Genomic DNA, 20128 nt, shown 5'->3' on the forward strand with positions numbered 1-20128 from the left:
AATCCGGCGGAATCCCCACGCCGCGGCGCGCCTGCGTCATCGGGCGGCACGCGCGGGGGGCGGGGCCGGGCAGGGCGCGAGTCGGGCGGTCCTGGCAGCGCGAGGGGCGGGAGCCGCGCGGCAGTGCCCGGGTGGGCTCCTGGCTCTGCCCACATGTGGGGAGAAACACCTTGAGGGGGCAGGGGGACAGAACCTTCCAGTGTCAGGGCGAGGGCCCAGGATCAGCTCCTGCCCCTTCCTACGTGCCCCGAATTTCAGTGTCCATGATCAGCTCCTGCCCCTTCCTACGTGCCCCGGTTCTGAGAAACACCCTGACGGCCTGGGGCGTATCCCAGCCTGTCACTAGGGAAGTACAACCCCAACCGTAGGGCCAGGGAAGGAGAGGGAGAGAGAGGAGGAGAGCAGTAAATGGAAAAATCTACCCAAAAGCCCCCAAGGACAACTATGTGCTTCTTAAAGGAGAGGAGCTGAGGACAGCGTGTACCTGTCAAAAGCTAGTCAAACCCTGACACAATTTGGGAATGTGCTTTAATATTTATTTGCAAAATCTTCCACTATATTTTTCTAATCTTGGAACTTTGAAAAGTCAATGCATTTTAATTTTGAAATCAAATCAATCCATTTATTCCATTCTGAGCTCAGCTGGGTACTTCTTCCATTGCTTCTCATGCCTGGTGCATAGACTTACCTCTGTTTCTATCCTTTCTTTCACAAACATCTCATGAATAGATTATACACACAGTTAATAATGGAGCCTAGTTCAGAGGGAATTTGTCCAGTCAAAAAAAGTCCCGATAGTATTTGTATGACATTTTTCAATGTACTACTACATTTGCAAAGCCTTCAGATTTGCATTCATGTAGTACCAGCCTCACGGCATTGCAAACTCTGCCCAAACTCTGCCCAAACTCTGCCCTCTCTTACACAATAAAAGACAGGTGCTCAGCAGGACCCCAATTCCATGACCTTGGGAATATTGTGCAGAAACGTCTGCTGTGCACCCAGCAAGTGCCGTCTGCACCACACCACACGTCAGCCAGGGATATTTCAAGAAAGCCTTCGATACTTGTGCCCCCATAAATTCTCCAAATCCTCCCTGTGCCGGAGTCAGATAACAAGTAGAAGGACAATGGCTCCAAGAATCCAGGCTGCCCATCTGCTCTGCACTTCCAGATTCTTGCTTCCACAGCACCAGCTGATGAAATTTTCATAGCTGATGAGGTTTCTCATTTCCACCGGCCCTTGCTGCCTTGGAGCCTTCACAGTTGTGGCCTGTTCAGGTTTCCGTGGGTGCACACCGATGGCAGCAACCATGAGAGTACTTTGCTTTCTTTTGGTGACTTGTCGGAGTAGGATCTTCAAGCTTTTTGCAAGCCTAGGTAAAATAAGCCCTGCAGGAAGAAGAGTTGGATTTTCAGATGGTCTTGTCATTCACTGCTTCCATTAAACTCAGCTCTTCTCAAAATCAAATCCCAAGGTCAGACTGCCAAAGGGAGACAGGAACTGGACTCGAGCTGGCTGAGCACCAGTCACCTGCTCTGAGCACTGAAAAACACTCTTTCCTCAAATCCCAAAGGCCTTGATTCCCAATCCTTCTCCCTCTCCACATACATCTACCCTGCCTTTCCCTATATCCGGTATGCTTGTAAGCTGGACTCACTACTGCCCTGAGCCCAGAGATGTGGCATGATGAGGAAGCATGACGTTAGGTTACATTATATTCATTTATATAACACCATTAATATCAAAGTGCAGCTCCCTGCTAGAGCCAGTTGCTCGCTAAAGCCTCTGAAGTTCAATTAACAAGCACCAGGTAATCTAACACTTGACTCCCAATAATCCTTTTATTTTAAGGGGCCTCTGGCAGATGTAAAGCCCTCAGCAAACAGTCCTGGAAGTACATTTGAGATTCTCTCAAATAACAGCTGAATTTATAACCCTTAGTGAAGAGCAGAGAGGAATCTCTTCAAAATACTTTCCAGACAGCAGCACTTTATATAGACCCTTGTAACTGAATAAAAGGAACCCCTGGAGGGGCAGGTGCCACCCTGTGGAGGGACAAATCCCTCTTAAGTGCCTACAGTCTTGGCTAGTGAAAAAGCAGATGCCAGAATTAATGTCTCCCCACCAGAAGAAGGCAGTGCAGGCTTGGTCCTCTCAAGTTTCCCACCAAACCAGGTCAAGCAGGGAAGATGGTGGGTGCTGGACCACCCCTTGGTGGCTGCCTTGGAGGCTGTCACCTGCCAGACAGTTGCATCAAGTCCCATTTTCTCCAGCTTGGATGCTGCAGTGCTGAAGGGATATACTTAGGAAACACTTGCCTCCTCCACCGCTTCTCTAACTCCGGCTGCACAGAGGATTCCCCTGTAGACCTCAGCTGGGAAACCCTCAGAGGCTGAGCCCACCAAAACCAAAAAACTTGAGACTTATTTTGAGCAGAATTTTCACTCTGGGATATGCCAGCACAAGAGGAACTCAGCACCCAAAACTAACAGCATTTCAGGAACAGTAAGATCAGTGAAACACAGCCAGCCTGGGACAGTCAAACAAGTCTGTGGATGCCGAATTGGACAGCCAAATACATCCTGCCAGTATGCCTGGAGCATACATCTACCAGAAAAATACACCCCACCAATAAAACAGTTGCTAACAACATACCCACGTGTATAATTCAGTCCATACCACTACATAAGAGTGAGGGTTGGGGCTTAATTGTAACCTGAATTGAGATGCCATACTCAAAAAAATCCTGGAGTCTTTTCACAAGCAAACTCTTTGCTGTCAGGATCCCCAGCATCAGTGGCTGAAGAACAGAACTGTGCTGACCCATCCCAACCCAAAGTGCTGTTTGTCTTATGGGACTGCCTAAAGGCACCCATCATGGTTGGGATGTAATTGTACTGGGCACTGCACAGAAAAACAAGCAGACACGATATCCTACCCTCAAGGCTTGAATCTCTGAACCTCTTGAATCTCTCTCAAAGCCTCTCTGGCAATACAGAATGGAAGACGAAGGCAGAACTGGAGAACAACAACAGATACCCACCATTGCAGTACCCTGGCACTTGGCATAGCTGGGTGTTTTCATGCCATCACAGGGTTTGAGCAGGGCACGATGCACAGCTCACACTGGTATTTCTAACATACGTAGGGGCACTTTCCCCCAACCTGCATACTTGAAGAACACACTGCACATCAACACTTGCCCACTACAATTGCTGCCTCTGCATGTTTTGTGTATTTATAAATGAATATGTATAAAAATAGAATAAAATAAATATATATCAGTGACCCCTACTGGCCATTTCTAACTAGCCACAAAACTGTGCAGCAAACAACGAGCTCTTGCCTCTTTCCCTGGTACAGTGTTTCCATGTGGGGCAGGGAGCATAGGGCCTGGCAGTGGTGGATTTGCCACTCAGTTTGTGCCAGCTGCATCACTCCTGGGAGCAGGCAGCTGAAATTGGGATTTTCTGACCTCAAGTATTTGGTTGTGGCATCCCACTCATTTCTCTGCTCACCACCAGCTCCACGCCACAATCCCAGCTCTTGCACATTGAGCCCTGCACAGGTGCCTCCAGCTTTCACTCTGCATGGCTCTGTGACCTTACACACTGTATTCTTCAAGAAAAATTCTGTTCCCAGCTGGAACCTACATCGCAGACACCACTGCTCCTTCAGGTGAGCTCCCTGCGAAGGAGCTGCCCCAGCACTGCACAGTTTCTCCTCTCAACAGCCTCGCCTGAGCCCCGCCAACACTCACTGTAAAGCCTTTGCCCCAATGGGTGCTAAATCCAACATGAATGCTGCCGTGAAACAGAAACTGAAGGGCCCTCTCATGACAGTGACTTGCCCTGGTGAAGGCGTGTAGAGAATATGCCCAACAGGCAGGATGGCTGCTCTAATGCAAGCAAAACCCCATGGGAAGCAAAGGCTGGAGTCACCGTGTCAGCCTCAGACCAAGACTCAAGGGGCTCTGCCTCCCTTCCCCTTCGTCAAAACTTGTTTAGCTCGTCATGCTAATACAGTGTTTGAAATAAACTGAGTTCAAAGTATGTGGATAGGAAGGGGGAGGATGTCTGACTGGAGCACATGGGGAGGTGGCGGAGGGGTTAGGTGTGACTCTGGCTTTCCTCCGCATGTGCAGGCAGATGGGGCTTCATCCAGGTTTGAGCAGAGCGTTCACCCATGTGCAAGGGGAGGACGCAACACACTGGGGTGTTGGGGTTGGCACTTCACTACAGTACACAAATGGGGAGGGAGGTAGCTGACCCCCCCAAGCCCTCAGGGCAGAGCAGGGACTCGCAGACTCTTTAAGGTAGAGGCACATAGCTGTGTGTTGTCTCTCGAGGAGCCCTTCTGCATGCCCAGCATACGCCTCCAACTCACACAGACATATTTTTTTTTTGTGAAATCTGCAGCACTGCTCTCCCAGAGCAGCTCTCGTTGTTTATAGGGACGGGTCCAGGCAGGCCAGGGAGGAATTACCTTTCTCTAGGACACGCTTGGTGCTTGGCTGAGCACACTGCTTCTCTGCTTCATGGGAGCTGCTGAAGGCCAAGGAGACAGTCAGTCTGCAATTAGCCTCCCCCCCAACACTCGTCCACATCCCCTGGGGCTGCTAATTACGGACTCTTCTGTAGCCAGGGTTCAACTCTTTCTAAGCATAGGCCATAGTTTCGTAAAATGACCTTGAAATTCTCTACAACAGGCTTGCCTGCCAGGTTTCACTGCAAACACCAAGATATGCCAACCTCTGTAAATACCCAGGAGCAAGCTCAGAGGCAAGCACCAAGGAAGCTCAAAAGATTTGCTTCAAGAGTCTCCTGTTAAATGCTTGCATGCTCCCAGTGAGATCAGGAGGTTTCATTGCTAGAGCTGCCAGCTGGAAAGGCAAAGGGAGACAGTATAGCTGAAGACGGGCTTCAAGGCACCCGCAGGTGTGTGCCAGCAAAGGAATGCCTGGCAGACATCTCCTTCCCATTCCAGTGCTTCCAGACCTCCTCTCAGCAGCAGGAGGCAGATGGGGGGAATGGGTGCACCCCCTGAAGTTGATGCCCTTGGGAGAGCCCTGACATTAGCTGTCATACATGCTCTCGGAGGGAAGCCAGAAATCACAGGGCAAAACAAGATCCTACACCTTCTCAATGAACTCATGGGGGTTCTTTGAAGGGGGGTTGACCCACCCTGTTGAGCTGTGGGGGCACAGGTAAACGATCTTTTCTCTAACTGTCCTCCATATATACCTCCATCTCTTTCCCTCCTTCTTCAAGTCTAAGTCGTTTTGCCTCCAGTATTAAATCTTTCTTCCCTTCCCCCCCTCCCCCCTCCCGGAGTGGCTTTGTCTTGTCTTGGATTGAACTACTTGGACTCAGGGAATCTGTATCTCAAAATAATGTGTGACTTAAGTTTACTTTTCCAGCTACTTACAGCAGGTTTGGAGGCTGTCAGGTACTCAGCTCAAGCCTGTTACAATGACACATGCATTCTCCCACACTCACAAGATCTGTTTTAGTGGAGCAGCCCATCAGCCAGTCTGATTTTACCTAGTCCCAACAAAGCAGATGTCTGGAGGCCAGTGCAGGGTGCAGATCACCCCTCAGGAAGCAGAAGACATGATGATAAGGGACTACCTGCAGCTGGCTCAGAGAGGAGGAGAGGCAAGCTGGTGATCAGAGGCTTGGCTCTGAACATCTGGGTATCACCTCTCCCAGACATTTCAGGCACTACCAGAGTATCCATACAGTCTATCCTGCCTTGGCCTTGGTGATGGAAAATGTATGCTGGGCCACCCCTCTGATCAGTGGATATGTATGGATGGTGCCTCCTCTTGCCCAGCATCCTTCTTTTCCCGGGACTGGTCGCACAGCTCAGGGGAAGGTACGAGCATTGCCCTGCACAAAATTACTGAAGAACCTGCCCTTGTGGAAAGCTGCTACTTATTCCATGGCCTAGAACTCGTATTCAATGCCCTGGAGCAAGAGGGTTTATAGCTCTTTGGAGTTCATTTCTATTTATTCTCATTGTCTATATAAATGTCTAGTCAGGCTTTTTTAATGAATGCCTTTTCTTGTTACCCAGTGGCAATGAGTTACCTGGATCATCAGTGTTTAGGATAAAAGCTATCCTCCCTGTCATTCATTTTGATTGCAGTTATTTCTCATTTTGCCTTATGTTCTGGCAGGTTGCAAAAGAAGCAAATAATGGAGGCTCATGCCAAGCCTAGGCAGTGTTCCCAAGGACTCTGGGGTCACAGGGAATGTGACATTGGGCTTAGGCAGCATTCCTCAAGACTTTGGGAACACATAGAATACATCCTGGGGTAGCCCATGGTGGCTACCCTTAATGCAGTTCTGAAATATAGGAAGGTGAATCCAAGGGCAACTCCCATTCACTGAGACACCCCTTGCAGAGACACCAGGCTAAGGGAATTGGGTACTTCCCTTCCAGTGGCATTTCCAGTGGCCTCAGTCACCAGATCGAGGAAGGTTTGAAGGGCTTTTGGAGGCCGAGTGGCACTTTTGGCACTAGACAGCAAAACTTAGGGCAGGACGACACAGGGATAGATTCACCAAGACCACAGCTTGTCCTTTTCTCCATCGTTCCCCAGATCTGCCACAACAGTTCCACTGTTGAGTGCACGTATTGTTGTCTGCCAGCTCCACAGAGTGGCAGATCATTGAGCTGGTGCAGATTAGGAGAGAAGAGCTACCTTCGACCTTCACCCTCTCCCTGCTTCTCTTTCGCTCGCCCCCTCCACTTCCCCGCTGAATGCACAAACACCTACTGCCCATGGAAGCTATTTCTAAGCAATCTCGGGCATCTGGGGAATGAGGCTCTGAACAAATATTGGAGTGTGCGTGTGCAGAGAGTGTACACACATGCACACACACACACGCACAGCCACAGTGCTGCTGCAAAGTCAAATATAGACCTTGTGGAAGGGGAACAATGGCCGGGGTTGGGTTACATGGCTGTAGGGCCAGCGAGCTGCTGTTTGTTGTGGGCTGGGGTGGAATGGGAAAAGCAAGGGGGGTGGGATGGGGGAGAACATTTGTTTTAACCTAGAGACCCTGGGCTGGTGCTGTGCATAGGGCGGAGAGGGTGATCTGGAACAAGAGCTGAAGAGGATGATCATTTGAGTTGGCAGCTCAGAGGTGTTTGCAGTCTTTCTCCATTTGATTTGTGCTGCTTTTCTGCCTCCCTTGAGAGATTAGAGGGGGCAGGAAGAGGTGAATTTTTCTGGGATTCTGCACAGGGAAGAGGTTCTTTATCTCCTTGCTCCAGGGAAGGCTCCTCGGTGGAGGAGAAGAGGCAACATCACCTGTTCCCTCAGCCCAGCATCAGCTTCTTGCTCCTGATGTCTGGCTGCCTCCAAGGTGCAGGTTCCAGACGCCGGAAGAAAGAGAAGCAGCTCCAGCTGTATTTGACAGGTAATTTCTCCCTCTGTCTGTGGGTGGTGATGGTGTGTTGGAAGGATGGCAGGGGATGGAGTCTGTGTCTGGCAAGCATTGGAGGGGGAGACCAATACAGAGGTCACTCCAGTTCCCACTCCAGGTCCCTGCTTTGTGGGATTTCCTTCACCAGAGGGAAAAGCCGTAGAGGGATTCTTATGGCTAGGAAAAATCCTTCCTAATTCTGACCCAGCAGCTGTTCCATCTGAGATGCCTCTAGGGATGGCATGGCAGGGATCAGAGCCCAGTAGAGCAGGGTCTAAGCCAAGCACAGAGCCAAGCCCTCCTCAACACCCATTTCTTGGATCTGCAAATAGAGCTGCTCTGCTTGAATCATATTGGGCACCCAGGGACTGACAGAGCAAGCCTGAGACTCAGGATTGTGCTTGGGAATGGGACAGGAGCCCTTCAGTGTGGAGGAAGGAGTGCACCTAAGTTCCACATTGCTTGGGGTTTCTTTTCGGTCCCTTCTCCCTTCTCTGTACTCACTTTTTTTACTCCCCTCCATCCCTGCTTGGTTCTGTCTGTGATACTCACACACAAACCCCAGACCCCCTGTCTTCAGACATGTCCATATCCCCTCTTCTGAAATCCCACCCTGGTTTCTGTTCTTTGTTCCCCTTCCTTGGCGTTCAGATCTTCAGCAACCAGCTTTAACTCCTCAGCCTGGCTGACCCTCGCTCCATGCCATGGCTCTCACCTCCAAGAGGAGCAGCACAGGAAGAGCCACATGTCCCATTCCACTGACTGTAACCTAAGCCCGTGTCCCTCCGCTGCAGCACTCATGCTGTGGACACAGATACTTATGGATATCAAAATATGCAGGGACTCCTCTGCAGGTGCCCTCCTATCTGCCCATTCAAATGCACACACAGAGTCCAGAGGGCTTTTTTAGGCACATTTAACCAAGTGAGGTTTAAGAGCACCCAGGCATGGCTGTGCAATGACACTGCTGTGCAGCATGGTCAGGACCAGAGCAGATTCCAGCAGAGGAGTGCAGTAGCAGGTGGGGATGTTGCAGGAGGTGGTGTCATATCTGAGGCAGTCAGTGTAGGTAGTAGAATTTCAAGGAGGAGATGAGGATGAGGCTGAACATCCTACACTCAGCACTGGAGGTGTCACCAGTAAAACCTTGGCCTCTAACCGTGACTGGCAAAGAGTGCAAGGTAGGGTGCTGTGGGGGTCAGAGGATAAAGGTGGATTCTCCCAGGTCCTAGAACTGCAGTGACTGAAGCAGAGGCCGCCTAGTTTTAAACCAAGTATGAGGAGCTGTGCTTCACCCTCAGCCTCATCCTCTCCTTTTTGCTGTATGGTAGAAATCAGGGCTCCAAAGCAGGCTGAGCTGGCTGTGAAGGATCTGGGACTGAGAATGGATGGAGAACCACAGAAAGTATCTTAGAACAGAGCTGGTGCACACCTAGCTCATAAATACCCGAATAGCTGATGGAGCAGCCTGAGCAGCAGGAGGCTTGGACCTCTCTGTCTGTCCCTCAGGGAACAGTTAGGTGGGGTGATGGAGACAGGAGGAGGCAGCAGGGGAAAGGAACAGTGCTCCTGGCCAACAGGAGAGCAGGAAAGAGGCAGGAGGAAGGCGGCTCCTGTGGGCAGGGTGGTAGGCCCCCATTTTATTGCTCAGTCATGTTATGTTGTCCCGATCTGCTGAGGATGGAGCAAGCAGGGGTCCACAAAGACAGCAGAGAGCTGGGCTTTGATGGGGCTGCTGGCTCTTGGGCTGTCCCAAGGTCTTGGGGCCTGCAGGGTGTGTAGTGCTGATGGGACTGTCAGGAACTGCAGAGGGCCAGAGGGGTGGGGCATGGAGAAGGTGAGAGCAGGTATGAGTTGAGCTTTGTTTAGTGAGATGAGAAGAAATGTGGAAACATCCACTAAGTGCCTGTAGGACATGGTTCTTCCTTCTTGGTGGAAAACAGTAAACCTCGTGGGGTGCAGGGGTAGAAAAGGGTTGGCTGAGATGAACTTGTGATCTAATAAAGGATTGCTAGGACCTTTTAAGGTGACAGATACGATCTTGTCAAGTAGCAGAAAGGCCATGCAAGGTGAGGAGGAGAATGGGCAGCTGTTCCTTCTGAAGATGTGGCAGCCCAGACCCTCTCCCAGGGTTGTCTTATTGTTCACCGAGGTGCTGGTGTCCACAGCTTGTGAGTGGCAGCGATAGAAGTTCTGAGGACCACAGCTTTGCTGGTTGGCTTCTTTCTTGTGGGGCAACCACTCCATGTTTCACCTTTACTTTAAGGATGGGGCTTCTTAACCATACAGTTTGCCAGTGGAGGTGTGTTAGTGGTCCCCGAAGACATTAGGGAGAGGCTGCAGGAGGCATTTTTGCTTATTATTATTTTTTCAGATAATCTGAGTGAAATGAAGGCTCTGATCATCACGCACCTATTTCTGAGAGAGGTGGAGTGCCCCGCGGGAGGTCGGCCGCAGCAGAACCGAGCTCTACCCAAGCCAGAGGGGAGAGCGCTGCAGCCCCCCCAAGCCCAGGGCAGGGGTCTCCCCAGCAAGGCCGCGTCCCGGGGGGTGGGGGCGGCAGCCCGGGACACCCCTCCACCCTCTGCGGATCCTTCCTGGGGGACGGTACCGGTGAGCCCTCGCAGACGCAGCCCCCCGGGTGGTGGTGGGCGGGCGGGCCGTGCTGCGACCCCCCCTCGCCCCCGGCGGCGGGAGCAGGGCAGGGGTGAGCGGGCAGGGCGGGCCGGGTCGGGGGCTGCCTGCGGTTTGGGGCGGCGGGAGGCGGGATGTCCCGGGGAGGGAGCGGGGATGTGCAGGCACACGCAGCCGCTGGCAAGCGGCCGGGGCTGCTCGGCGGCGGCGGCGGCGGCGGCGGGCGGAGCGGCGCGGCACACGCGGCGGCGGCAGCTCCCTCCGCAGCCCCGCGCTCCCCAGCCCCGCCGCCGCCGCACCGGGCATGGCCGCCCCCCGCCGCCGCGCCCCGCGATAGCCCCACGACCCGCCGCGTCGCCGAGGTGAGAGCAGGGGGACCGACGGGGGTCGGCGCTGCAGGGACCCGCAGCCCCCCGAGCCGGCCCCCCCTTTCTCCGCCGCCGCCCCGGCCGCAGGGGGACCGGGGGGGCTCCGTGTAGCCTCCCCTCCGGGGACGGCCGTGGGGTGGGGTGGAGGGAAGGGCACCCCCGCGGCCGTGCCCCTGAAGGGGGCACCGGGGCTTGGAGTGGTCCCAAAGCCGCGGGATGAGGGGGAAGGGGGAAGGGGGGGCAGGAGCAGCGAGACGCAGCGGCGCGGCATCCTCCGGGTTCCCACCCCTGCCCCCGGACACCCAGTCTGGAGTGGTCCCGACAGCCCTCAGACTAGAGACAAGGTCTGATAGCCCCCGTCCTGGGGCTGTCCCTGGTAGCCCCCAACCATACAGAGGTCCCTAATACCCCCAACGGGGAGGTTAATAGACCCCAGAGGCGTCCTCGCAGCCCCTGGAGCGCTGGTAGCCCCCAACTCGGCCAGGCGCAGGCGGAGAAGTGGGACAGGGGGAGCTCCCTTGCCGTGTCCCGGTGACTCAAAGCCAGGCCTGCCCGGTGGGAGCTGCTCACACCTCTCTTGGGCACCAGCTGCCCCCCAGGATGCCGGGGTCTGGGGCAGCTCCGAGGGGGAGATGGGGTGGCTATGTCAGGATGTCTGAGAGGCTGTGCCTCGAGTGGGGAGCCATTGGGGAAACTGCCTTTGCAATGGCATGCGGTCGGAGGCTATGCTCCTCACAGTCCTGAAGGAACATAATACTGGTTTCAACCCTAAATTATTTTATAAGTTTCATAGGAATTGCTTCACCCTTCCCTGAAATGCAGCAGCTGTTTGCCACTACCCAGTGTTTAGGGGCAGGAGGCAAAGGCAGGTCCTGCAAGCATGGTGACAAGGGAACTGTGGGTTCCACAGCGATCTGTGCTGGGATTTGGCTGGGGCAGTGACAATAACATTCTGTAGCCCCTCTGAAAATGCTGCATCTTTCATAGGTGATGGTTTGTTTGCTGGAGAGATGCTTAGAGCAACATCCTTGCGTTTGAGAGCTGTGGTTTAGACAGGTGAAGCTCTTAGCAGGGACCCCAAAACCTCTTCCTGCAATGCATGTGTATGTATAGGTGGGTGGGAGGACTTCTGCCCCATCTGAGAAGTCTTTCATGCAACTATGGACCCAGAACAACCTTCCAACCTAAAAAGCCAAGCTGAAAGTGGAATGGCCCCCGTTCATCACACCCACGCAGCTGGATAGAGTCTGCTTCATACCTTCACCATTCTCCTAGCAGAACTGTTTAACCCCTCCCATCTCATTACAGTAATATATTTATGATATCACCCTCGAATTTCCTGCCCTTAACAACTCCAGAAGGCTGGGAGGGAATGAAGCATTTTTGGAAAGTATTTAATGTTACTTTGAGAGGGCAGGAGTCAGTCAGAAAATAGACGGGTGCAGGAACCTTGGGCTGACGGGGCTCTCTGCAGGACAGCTGAGGAAAAGGACTGCACCTAAGAGGTGCGTGTTTGCCTTTCCTCCCTGGGGCTGCAGCCCAGCTCTAGTGCTTGTCACTTCACTCTCTTGCTTGGACAATGGAGGAGGGCTGCCTGCTCATCTGCTAGATCTTACTTGACTGCCTAATCTCCTGCAGGGTTCAAATAGCAGCCTAGGTGCTGTAAAAAAGACTCAGCCCATCTATTCATTCAAAAATGCATAGGAGGGACCTCATTTAAAGTGAAGCTGGAGCCTCCCAGATCTAAGGAGGGAAGATGAAGGTCTCCACAGCTGGGCTGGTATTTCTGGAGGTTTCTGCTCTCTTGACAGCAGCTAGCAGGGGCAGGTGCTCCAAGATGTGGTGCAACAACTTGAGCTACTACATACTCAAGATTGAATGTGCATACTCAGTTCTCCTGTACATACATTTTTAAAGGCTTTTTGATTCTTAGTGCTCCAACACTACCTTAGAGGAAGGAGTCTAGAAGGACAGAGAGGAGTGTGGTGACAAGTCTGTACAAAACCGTATGTTTCAACTCAAAACTCCCAGGTAGCAGATAGGAAGGGATGTGTGAAGTGAAGCTGTGGTGTGAGCCAAGGGGTTTTGCTGAGCTTGCTCTTTTTCTCTCTGTAGGTGTTCATCTCGGTGGGGCCACACTGACCATGCTCAGGAGCTTCTGTCTCCAGCTCATGTCCTTGATTTGGATCCTCTTGGCCCATCACCAGCTTGTGCAAGGTGAGTCTCTGTAGAAATGCATCGTTCTCTTTTATATGCATCTTTCCAAACCTGTCCTTGGCATCACTGAAGTCTCCTCAGTTTTCCATGCAAAATAGAACTGGCTTGACCTGGAAGAGCAGAAAATGCTGCTCAGTCATTGATCACCTGGGGGGTGACTGGTGGCAACTTTAGAGACCCTTGCTCTGGTGACCACAGGGGTGGCAGTGCCTGAGCAGACTGGCAGTGAGAGGTAATCCTGTTGCTCTATCTCAGTGTGAATGGGTTCCTGAACTGATGAGCCTGTTTGGGGAGGCAGGGCAAGGGGAAAGAAGGTCCCAAAACTGAACAGCTAATCCTGGATCCAGTGAGACAAAATTCCTTCCCAAAGATTAGTTTACTGTCCCCCTGCCAGGAGAGATGATTACAAATACGAAAGGTGATGATACCCAGGCTTGGGGCTGAGCAGTCCCAGGATGCTGCTCCAGCTCCACAGTGGCTTGTTTTGTGAGGCTTTTGTCCTGAGCAGTGGGACCTGCTGCCTCACTATAGCAAAATCACATGCATGGAGGATTTCTTCTCCCGCTTGCTTTCCTAGGCAGCACAAAACGCTGCTTGGGGAAAGCCTGAGCACTGCTCTTGGCACGGGGGGTTTAACCTGTCTCAGTTCCGGATGGAGGAGCTCAGTCAGGTAAGAGTGTTCATCTCTTGGGCCTGGCCTGGGATTGCACTGGGCTTCTGGAGAAACTTCCTGCTTCCTGATATTTGCTCTAGTTCTACTGCTCATGGAGCTAAAGTGAACCAGCTCCCAGGTGGAGCCAAAATGCAAGCAAGTGATGGGGGAGAGGGGAAGGTGGAGATGAAAGGGGACACCTGGCTGGAGAAAGCAGGCCAGCACCAAGCAGAGGACGAGAAGTGGCACAGCAAGGCCATGGCTCAGTTACAGCTTCTGAGGCCTTTAAATAAATAAACAGAACTGGATACCCAGCCCCATGTGATGCCCAGTCCTGCCTCCCCATGCTGGAAGGGAGTGCTGGCAGCTGGGTCCTGGGGGAGGGCAGGAGCCCTAGACAGACTGTTTTGTGTCAGTAGCTGCCCCTGTGGATGGCAACATCCTGCAAGATAAAGAGGAACCATTCTTTCCATTTCCATCCTCAGTCCCTTTGTGCCCCTTGCACTACCTGACCCTGAGCTTTCCCACCATACTTCTTGAAGACACTGGGACCAAGGTCCCAGGTGGGTGAGTCCCTATTACACAGGTTGCCTTAATGCACTGGCAACCCCAGCTCTTGCCCAGAAGGGCTCAAAATCTAAGGGAAGGAGCAGAGGGAGGGTAGGGAAGATGACCAGAAAATGAGTAGTTTTGAAAGCAATAAAGGTAGTATTATCACTGCTTTGGGTTAATGTGAAATCCTCATCTCCTGTATGGCATCCAGTCATTGAAAGGAAGGTCCCCCACCTCACGGCTCTGGGGAAGGGTAGGCTGAGCGCTTAGGAAGGAAAAAAGAAGCTGTGGGCCAGCAGGGCCACGGGCAGATCTGGAGTTATCTACAGTCTCTGCTTAACCCAGCTGCTTAACGTTACCTGCTTTGTAGGTGATGACTGCAGTGAGCGCTGTAATCTCGCCCATGGCTGCTGTGACCAGGATGGGAAGTGCAGGTATGGCTTGTCTTTGGCTCTTTGCTGCTCCTGACTGTAGCTGCTCTCCCTCCCCTGTTGCTGTGTCTCTTGTGCCTGCCCTGAGCTGAAGCGCCTCCTCCTCCACTCACCCACACCTGGAATCGATGACTCTGCACTCCTCTTATCTAACACCCTCTAGAGTGGGAGATTTTGATCCCTCAGCCACTTCCAGCCTTTGCTCCAGTGCTCCCAGAGTCACCACCTCCACATGCTGACCGGTGTTGTTCTGCTGAGCCCTTTTTGTCTAGATGGGAGCCTAGGACAGCCCGGCTGTGCCTGGGGGATTGGAGGCAGCCTTCAGGCTCAGATGTAATGGGGAAAGCCATCAGGCAGCAGGGCAGGCATGGGAGTTGGCCAGCTTGCATGGCCTCCTCACTGGCTAAGGTCGAGATGCTCTCGCTGGGGACATGGAAGAGAAGAGCTGCCAGCATGCACATAACTGAGGGCATCAAGGGGTCCCCTCTCAGCAGGCTGGGCTATGGTGAGGATCTCTGGATGTTTTCATGACAGGCTTACCAGCAAGCTGGGGGCTACTGCAGCAGAAGTGCATTTGTGATCCCTGGCATGTCAGCTTGAGCTGGTGCTCAGATTCCACAGGATCAAGGCTCAGGGAGACTTGACTGTTTACCTTGCCCCCTCCCTGGTAATTTTTAGGTTGGCCATCTGCCTTTCAGAGAAGGGGAGGAGTTGATGATACCTGCTCCCTTGCAGGTACTGGGGGATAGAGGTGTCCACAGCCTTCTGTAAACTCAGGGCTGTCCATGTATGAATGCATTTCCCCAGACTCTATCAGGCACATGGTATCACCTCCATTCCCATCAAAAAGACCTCTAATTAACATATATATTTATTTTTTAACCATTTTCCTCATTCCCCATCTGTTTGGGACAACATGCAATGACAATAGGCAGCCCAGGTGTGAAAGTGCAGCCTTGGGCCAGCCCAACAAAGCTGTAGTCATCACACATTGCACTGAAATGAGCCAAAGCCATAAAAATGAATCCCCTTCCTTACTCTAGAAACTGTGTTGTTTTTGTTAGGTTTAATTTCATGCTGATTTGAGTATAGCTTTTGTTGTGGCTTGGTGCCACCTCCACTCAGCTTTAATCATGTTATCACTTGCTTTCCCCCTTAGAGCTGGCATGTCTGAGGGATGCCTGCCACTCGAGCTAAGTAAAGCTTGGCTTTACTTAGCCTCTGCCACTGCCCTACTCTTCTGGGACCAGAAGGCTCATTGTGTGCTGCAGGTTTTACCACTGTACTGCCCTTGTGACTGGCTAATAAGTCTATTCTGTTCACCAGCCATGGCAAGCAAGGTTTCAGAGCTGGATTACCATGCACTTCGGACAAAAAATGACACACATTATAATTCAAAGGGGTGCAGTGAAACACGTGGACCTCAGGGGCCTCTTGTTGCTTTCCCTCAGGGAGTTCAGGGTTAGGGATGGGCTTTTCTCTGCCTGTCAGACTGGCAGGGAGAGGGAGGTGCAGGAATTGCCAAGCTGATGCAGTGATGTATACAGAGTGGCTGGCTGAAGGAAAGCACAGGGACGTGGGCACTAAAAGTGAAGCTGCTGAGCTCTGTTTCTCGCCCCCCACCCTCCCTGGCTGCAGAGGGTGAGTCTGCCCCTGCTCTATCTATTTGCTTCCTTGGACAGATGAGGTCCCAGTGCTGACCTCCCCCAGAGGAGAGAGCCAGCAGGTCCATGGGGGGCTTTGGGAGAGTTTCTGAGTGCTGCTGTATTTGCAGTAACCCTTCATGACACACATCCAGCTTTTCCACAGCCCTTGATTGGGTCTTATTGTGCTGCTATGCGCTGTCCTCCCACAGGTGTGATCCAGGCTGGGAGGGCGAGTACTGTGAGGAGTGCGTGCGTATGCCGGGGTGTCTCCACGGGACGTGCCACCAGCCTTGGCAGTGCATCTGTCACACTGGCTGGGCTGGCAAGTTCTGTGACAAAGGTGAGTCATGGGCTGGACATCCCAGCCTCTGGTGCTGAGGGCAGAAGCCCAATACATGGATATGTGAGCCAGCATAGCCAACATAGTCAGAAGCCACCTGGGTGATGCCTCTCGGGCTGCCTGGGAGATACGATGTTGCCTGGCTGCCATAGGTGGAACCATTCCCTTCCAAAAGAGGGAAGGCTGCAGGCACCTGCTCCCTGGCTGCATGGCAAGAGCTAGTATGACACTGGCCAGCCTCAGGAGAGGGAGCAGGTGAACTCATTCCGTTTCTCTTGGTGTGTCAGGACTCGAAGCAGCATCCCCTGCCTCCCCCAGGGCTTCCTGCCTTCAGCAGGTAGCTGATGGACTCCCTTCTCTGGCCTCAGAGACTCCTTTGTAGCATGGGGTCTCCACTGGCCAGAGAGATGGCATGCAAAGCATCTTCCACAACCACATAGGCACTGCACTTCTGTTGCTGCAGGTGCCCATTGGCAGGGAGGAGGGAGAAGCTCCTGTCATTTCTCCATCCCCACTGGGTTTGATGGGTTGTGTTTGCACTAAATTGGCCACATCAACCTTCTTTTCTGCCTAATTCCCACCTTTTTCTTTCTCCTCAGACATACACATCTGCGAACACCAGTCCCCATGCCAGAACGGGGCTCAGTGCATCTATGATCGAGATGGAGAATATTCCTGCTTGTGTCCAGAAGGTTTCCATGGAAAGGATTGTGAGATGAAGACAGGGCCTTGTGAGAAGGCAGGGTGAGACACTGCAGTGTTAACTACAGCCAGCATTGACTTTGGGTCACACACTGCCAAGTGGAGGCCCAGCTTGGCTCATTATCTGTGGATTTCCATGCACTAGTGGAGTTAAGCCAAAATCATCTTTGGCTTTGGTTTAGCAGTGTGCACTGCATGGTCCTGCTGGGGCAAGGTCTTTGTTGCAATCTGAGCAGATTCCTGTCCCTCACTGCTGTAGGTGTGATGAGCTGACACCTGTCATGCCTTTGGGGAGCATCAGGAGGGCATGTTTCCTCATCAGATCATTTGGCTGAAGACCTTCCCCGGTGGGTGGTGGACCCATGCAAGGTCACAGCCTTTGAGGAGGTTCCACAGCCTCTCACTCAAGGAGACAGAATTTCCCACCCAGTCTTCTCCTTGAGATAGCTGCCCCCATGGAGAGAGCTGGTGCTGGACCACACTGGCCATGCTAAGCGGCTCTGTGTGTTTACCTCCCTGGGGTGAGGGAAGTTGCTTGCTCTCCAGGGCCATGACCCATCCTTGCTCTCTCCACACAGGTCTCCGTGCAAGAATGGTGGGCAATGTCAAGACGAAAACGGCTTTGCCAGCAACTTCACCTGCCGGTGTCTCGCTGGCTTTGTGGGGGCTCTCTGTGAGCATGATGTGGATGACTGCCTGATGCGCCCCTGTGCCAACGGTGCCACCTGCCACGACGGCATCAACCGTTTCTCCTGCCAATGCCAGGTGGGCTTTGAAGGGCGTTTCTGCACAATCAACATCAATGACTGTGCCAGCCAGCCGTGCAAAAATGGAGCAAAGTGCTATGACCGCATCAATGACTATGACTGCTTGTGTCCTGACCGTTTCACTGGCAAAACCTGTGAAATCTCCGTCCCAGAGCCCACCTGGTCTCCACCCTACCACCCTGCAAACCACGAGAATGGCGGGGCTGTGGAAAGCACCACCAGTGAGATGCCGGGCGTGACGCAGCCAGAGCCTGTCAGGACTGCGGTCACGGGGCGGCGCGTGGCCAACCACAGTGAGAAAGAGCTGGGGGGAGGGTTGTTGAAAATCTCTGTGAAGGAGGTGGTGACCCAAAGAGACTCTGGGCTGAGCGAAGCCCAGCTGGTGACAGTGCTGGTGTTCGGGGTGCTGACAGCAGTGCTGGTCCTCATCACTGTCCTGCTAATGCTGAGGAACTGGCAGAGGGGCCGTCAGAGGTCGAACTGGTGCCAAAGCCCTTCTCAGGCTGCAAGGAAGCTCCAAGACCAGGAGTGTCAGGTGGGCATGCTCAACACCATCTTGATCGAGCCAAGGAAGACGACAGAGCTGTGAGCTGGAAGGACTCTGAACCAGGCCCTGGCAGGTCATCATACTGGCAAACCCCTCAAACTGCATCCTGGGGAGCCACACTGTCACCAGCCGGGCAGGGGGGAAGGGCTTCCAGGGCAGCGAACACATCAACAAAACCCTAGGTGTTGAGCACTGGTGTGATGGCCCTGCTCAGGTCTGAGCTATCTCCAGCCAGGCTGGCTCAGCTGGCACCCACGGGCACCTGAATGGGCTGTGTTGGGCCAGCCCTGCAAGGGAGCAGTGGTGTGCTGCTCAAGGCAGCCCATGTCATGCAGCGCCAGTATCATCTGACAGGAGCCCTCAGAAACAGGACAAGTAGTGCTGAGGAAGGCACAGCCCTCTTGCAAGCTGAAATACTGCCAGGCCCCTTGTAACTCCTCTCTGTGACTACTAGGAGGGGTTTGTCCTCATTTCTGATGGTGTTGGGGTATTTCTTCTGGGGCCTTTAGGATGGTTGCCTCCCTGCCCCAGTACTGGATGGGGTAGTTCCTGGCTGTTTCTTGAGGCTGTCATTTCAGATGCCATGTCCTTAGGGAGCAAACAGGCACCCTTGCTCCCTGGTCTTGTGGTTCTGAGCCAGTTCAAAGAGACTCTGAAGACCATCTAAGGTCTCCTCATGCCTTTCTTCTGCCCTGGGTGATGCCCTCTCCTCTTGCTGTCAGACTTGGGGTTACAAAAATGTTTTGTACTTTCCTCCTGACGATCCAGGGGTCTTTTTGACCGACTTACCAAGCCGTCCTTTCTGGTCTGGCCACAGACGACCAAGCTCCTTCACCTCTGCAGTGTGCACTTCTGCCTCACTATTTGCTCCCCTTTGGGGTCCTCTGGGCCTGAGCTGGTCCTTCTCATATGTCCTCATAGGTGAAACTGGAGATGGACAAGGCTGGAGCTGTGCTGTAGGCTGGTTCAGGAGCAATACAAGATCCAGGTCCTCCTTTCTTCTCCCATTCACTCTGAGGCAGGCAGCTGGCACCAACCTTAAATCAGCCATTGTAGCATTTCTTGATACAACAAAGGCTAAGCTCCTCACAGTGGATGTGAGGACAAGCTACCAAGCCTGGGGTGACCATAGGAAGCAGCCACGATCCTGCCTTCTCCATCATTGCTAAAGCACGGCTAAGAGGCGGGAGATTGGTCATGTCACTTAGCCTTTGTACTAGGTCTGTTCCTGCCTGTGCTGGTCTGGTGTTCAGCAATCAGTGTCTCTGCCAGGGCCAGGGGCTTCTGTGTCACCTCATGGGCACAGAGGGCTAAGCAGTGGGGTAAAACCCCCCATAACCCAAACCCTACTACTGGCTTGTAGGGTTGCAGAGCTGGGTTCAACATGGTGTAAAGAGAGCTGAGAAGTGAGCACTCAGGCAGGAGGGAGACTTGGGAGAGGGGACTGGAGCTTCAGCAGAAAGATTATTTTTTTAATACATGGATGGATGATGTACCTTTATCAAATAAAACAAGCCCAGAAACAGTGTATCAGAGAATCATAAAATAATTTCAGTTGCAAAATGCCTCTGGACACCAACCTCCTGCTCTCAGCAGATCCAAGTGGATCAGGTTGCTGAGCTACTTGTTCTTGATGAGTATCTCCATCACTTCCCTCAAGAATGCAAACCCAGATTGCGGCTGCAGGGGTGGAGGTGGCTCCTGCAGCCTCAGGGAAAGGAATGGCACCTAAGTCAGGACAGCATAGCAAAGGTGTGTACAGGCTAGACATTGCCATGAGAGTGTTGGGAAGAAGGGGAAAACCTAAGACTGAGTCCAAGGGTGCTAATGGGA

General features: G+C 52.9%; 1 protein-coding gene across 2 annotated transcripts; it reads left to right on the forward strand.

Annotated features, from left to right (window-relative positions):
* Positions 1–10123: 10123 nt before the first annotated feature.
* Positions 10124–20127, forward strand: DLK2 (delta like non-canonical Notch ligand 2). 2 transcript variants are annotated; one of them, XM_027641226.1, is made up of 6 exons: positions 10124–10146; positions 12557–12658; positions 14233–14296; positions 16149–16279; positions 16879–17023; positions 17560–20127. In XM_027641226.1, exons 2-6 carry the CDS (start codon positions 12586–12588, stop codon positions 18335–18337), a joined length of 1191 nt encoding a protein of 396 aa, XP_027497027.1. In that variant the 5' UTR covers positions 10124–10146; positions 12557–12585; the 3' UTR covers positions 18338–20127. The 2 variants fall into 2 exon arrangements, with proteins under 2 accessions (XP_027497027.1, XP_027497024.1); XM_027641223.1 differs by lacking the exon at positions 10124–10146 and adding an exon at positions 10390–10435.
* The last annotated feature ends 1 nt before the right edge of the window (position 20128 follows it).

The sequence above is a fragment of the Corapipo altera genome, unplaced genomic scaffold, assembly GCF_003945725.1.
Source record: "Corapipo altera isolate COAL_440 unplaced genomic scaffold, ASM394572v1 48b, whole genome shotgun sequence".
Classification (NCBI taxonomy): Eukaryota; Metazoa; Chordata; class Aves; order Passeriformes; family Pipridae; genus Corapipo; species Corapipo altera.

Bases quoted from the DNA above. Each gene is read 5' to 3' on its own strand.
- DLK2 (XM_027641226.1), top strand. From the start codon at position 12,586: ATGCTCAGGAGCTTCTGTCTCCAGCTCATGTCCTTGATTTGGATCCTC. The intron at 12,659-14,232 runs GTGAGTCTCTGT...CCTGCTTTGTAG, and splicing joins CCATCACCAGCTTGTGCAAG to GTGATGACTGCAGTGAGCGC. The intron at 17,024-17,559 runs GTGAGACACTGC...CTCTCCACACAG, and splicing joins GGGCCTTGTGAGAAGGCAGG to GTCTCCGTGCAAGAATGGTG.